This window comes from Chrysochloris asiatica, unplaced genomic scaffold, assembly GCF_000296735.1.
Source record: "Chrysochloris asiatica unplaced genomic scaffold, ChrAsi1.0 scaffold00312, whole genome shotgun sequence".
NCBI lineage: Eukaryota > Metazoa > Chordata > Mammalia > Afrosoricida > Chrysochloridae > Chrysochloris > Chrysochloris asiatica.
This window is the reverse complement of record NW_006408830.1, coordinates 1,852,929-1,855,945: the sequence shown is the minus strand read 5'-3', so window position 1 is coordinate 1,855,945 and position 3,017 is coordinate 1,852,929. Positions and strand designations below refer to the sequence as shown.

The 3,017-nt window shown below is 52.7% G+C and overlaps 1 protein-coding gene across 1 annotated transcript in view; it reads right to left on the bottom strand.

Annotated features, from left to right (window-relative positions):
• The window catches only part of CARM1 (coactivator-associated arginine methyltransferase 1), a 58,938-nt gene that overhangs the window by 55,384 nt on the left and 537 nt on the right, over positions 1 to 3,017 (bottom strand). Inside the window, exon 2 of the mRNA XM_006875165.1 lies at positions 2,917 to 3,017. Coding sequence (XP_006875227.1) covers positions 2,917 to 3,017 — 101 coding nt within the window. The remainder of the gene's footprint in view (positions 1 to 2,916) is intronic.

Genomic DNA, 3,017 nt, shown 5'->3' with positions numbered 1-3,017 from the left:
GAGGATTTTTGTTTTCTTGACATTGAGATGTAATCCATATTGAAGGCTGTGCTCTTTGATCTTCGTAAGTAAATGTTTTAGGTACACATATATTTATAATTTAAAGAGAGAAAGAAGCTTAAAGCTTCCAGCAGCCTGGTTCACCCCTAAGTCACGAGAGGTGCTTCCTCTTGCCTGCCCAGTTGCCATGTCCTCCCGTGCCCCTCCCGGGCCGGCCCATCTCTGACTTATTTCAGAGAACTGTGGGTGGGTGCACCATGCCCGGCCTGCTCTCAGATCAGTCTCGTCCAGGCCCCACACCCTAACACCAGGACTTTGCACTCACCCTGGGACACTTCACAGTAACTCCTCCTTGAGCATCAGTGCTCTTCCATCCTTCCTGGGAACAAGGGCTGCCTCATGCTAAGTAGTCACCCAGACAACTTCAGGGTCATCACCAGCCTGTCAGGGGAGCAGGCGCTTCCTTTGTTCACTTACTGAGCAAACATCTTGTGCCACACAATCTTATTACCTTTCCCATGTGACCGATGAGGAAACTGAGGAGCCACAAACCCACAGCTAGTAGAATGGCAGGGCATGAGTCCAGGGCATGTGTCTAATCCACGGCGTGGGTTAAATCATAGCTCCCAAAAGAGATATAGCCATGGTTGTAAATCCCAGAATCTGTGAAGATGACCTTATTTGGGAAAAGGGTCTTTGCAGCTGCAATTTCGTTAAGAATGTCAAAATGAGCTCATCCTAGATTTAGGGTGTCTTTTTATGGAGAGTTGAGGTCACAGAGACAACAGGGAGAAAGTCATGTTGAAGATGGAGGCAAAGATTAGATTGATGCTGCCATCTGCCAAACAACACCTGAAGTTCCAAAAGCTCAAGAAGCGAGAAAGCATTCTTCCCCAGAAACTCCTGAAAGGGAACACGACCTTGCTTTCAGATTCTGGCCTCTAGAACTGCGAGAAAATTAATTTCTATTGTTTTAAGCCACCAAGTTTAGGGTCATTTGTTATCACAACCCTTGGAAATGGATACACAGCACTGGCTGATGGTGCACCCCCCACCACTGTTACTTGTTGTTGTTATGTGCCGTGGAGTCGGTTCCGACCCATAGCGACCCTGAACAGGGTTTCCGAGGCTGTTAATCTTTACGGGAGCAGAAAGCCTCATCTTTCTCCCGCGGAGCAGCTGGTAGTTTCGAACTGCTGACCTTGCGGTTCACAGCCCGATTCGTAACCACTACGCTGCTACCACCACTGTTACTAGAGCATCAGAAATGAAAAAAAACTTCTGGACCCTTGACAAGAGATCATCCCAGAATAAGGATCCCAGTTTCTCCTCTTTAAACACGTTTGTTATGAATTAGCTCCAAGAGAGTGTTGTCTTTACAAGCTTACTATGAATTAGAAATGGGAAACGATTTCATGGCAGTGGTTTTGGTTTGGTACGGTTTGGGTCATAACTTCAAGATTATCAACGAAATAAAAACACAATCCGTGAAAGGTCTCCTGAAGCCAGTGGTCAACAATAGGGAAGACAAGGGAATGCTCTGTTCTCGTTCCATGATCATTCTGTAAATCTAAAACGGTACTAAAATTAACAGTGTATTGGGAAAGGAAAAACAAAGCTCTCGGGCACTCCTTGAGAGTAAGCTCTTTGAGGATCCAAGGGTAAGAACAGTTGCCCCGACTCTTTTCTGGCCAGAGCAGATCCTCATAAGGGATCACCAAATGAATGGCCAGGTTTCTGATCTCCAGATTCAGATGAGATGGAAGAATCTGTCTGGAGCGCTACTGCTCACCTAGGATACCCTTTTCCCCTCTCCATCTGTGGTCCAAGAAGATCCCACTCTCGACCAGCAGAGAGAGGCAACCGGCCCCCGCCCCTTCAGTCTCTCTTTTCAAAGTCCAGGTGCAGGGAGAAGCCTGAGACCCACTGACTGACTGCACTAGGTTTCTCTTTCGAACACCCTGTTTCCAAAGTGGCAGAAAATGCACACAGGCCAAAGAAACCCTGGGAGACAAAGCTGAATGAAACAGAATAGCAAAATGTGAACTAGGAATCCAGAAGAGCAGATAAGAAAAGAAAGAGTAACAAGAGAAAGAAAAGGCGTGAACTACAAAGCCTCAGGATCCTTGGCAAATACACTGGAGATTTTGTTCCACTGCAACGTCAGTGTGGGGGCCAGTTTCTCACATCCCCCCCCCCAAAAAAAAGACCGGAGCTGTGACCAAGGAGGATGTGACCTCTTACTCTCAAGCCAGACTTCAGGCTTGGCACGGTCCCCACACATTCCCACCTGGGGCACATCTACGGTTCACACGCCCCTGTCCAGGAGTTTCCCAGACCTCCAAGTACTCCAGATGGGCCAGCTCCTCCAGCCACCCCTGCCCATCCGCCCCACCTATAGCCCCCCAGGCCACCATGGACCAACTAAGGCAGCCACACCCGCCCCAGGCTCCCAGGCCTCCCACACCCCAGGCCCTCTTTCCTTCCCACCCTGCCCCCACTCCACCCCCGGCTTCCTCAGAATTCACCTTCCATCCTCTGCCCCCGCGCTTCGTGCCCACCCCACCTCACCCCGAAATCCCAGAACCCCCATTTCCCGCGTTCCTCCTTACTCTGGGTGCTGCATCCCTCGGGCCAGCATGCACACCCTCTCTACTCCCACGGCCCCGAGACCGCTTCTCACGCCCCTCACTCCGGGGCCCCATGTCGGGGCCCCTCGGCTCACATTCCAGGCCTCGACTCAACCCCAGGGACTCGCGCCAGGGCCCCGCGGCTCCGGGATCCTCACACTCGGGTCCCGGAGTTCCCGCAACAGGGAGTCGGGCCACCCCCTCACGGCCCCCGGCTCAGCGGGCCTCGTGCGCAGTCCCCACACGCCGCCCGGCCCTCGACCCAGCCCGACGGCCCTGCACTCACTGCTGTAGAGAGCGATGCTCGCCGCGTCCGGGCCAGCGCGCACCTCGAGGCGCAGCGCCTGCTGCTCCGCGTGCCGCTGGATCTCGCCGTTCGCGTCGCCG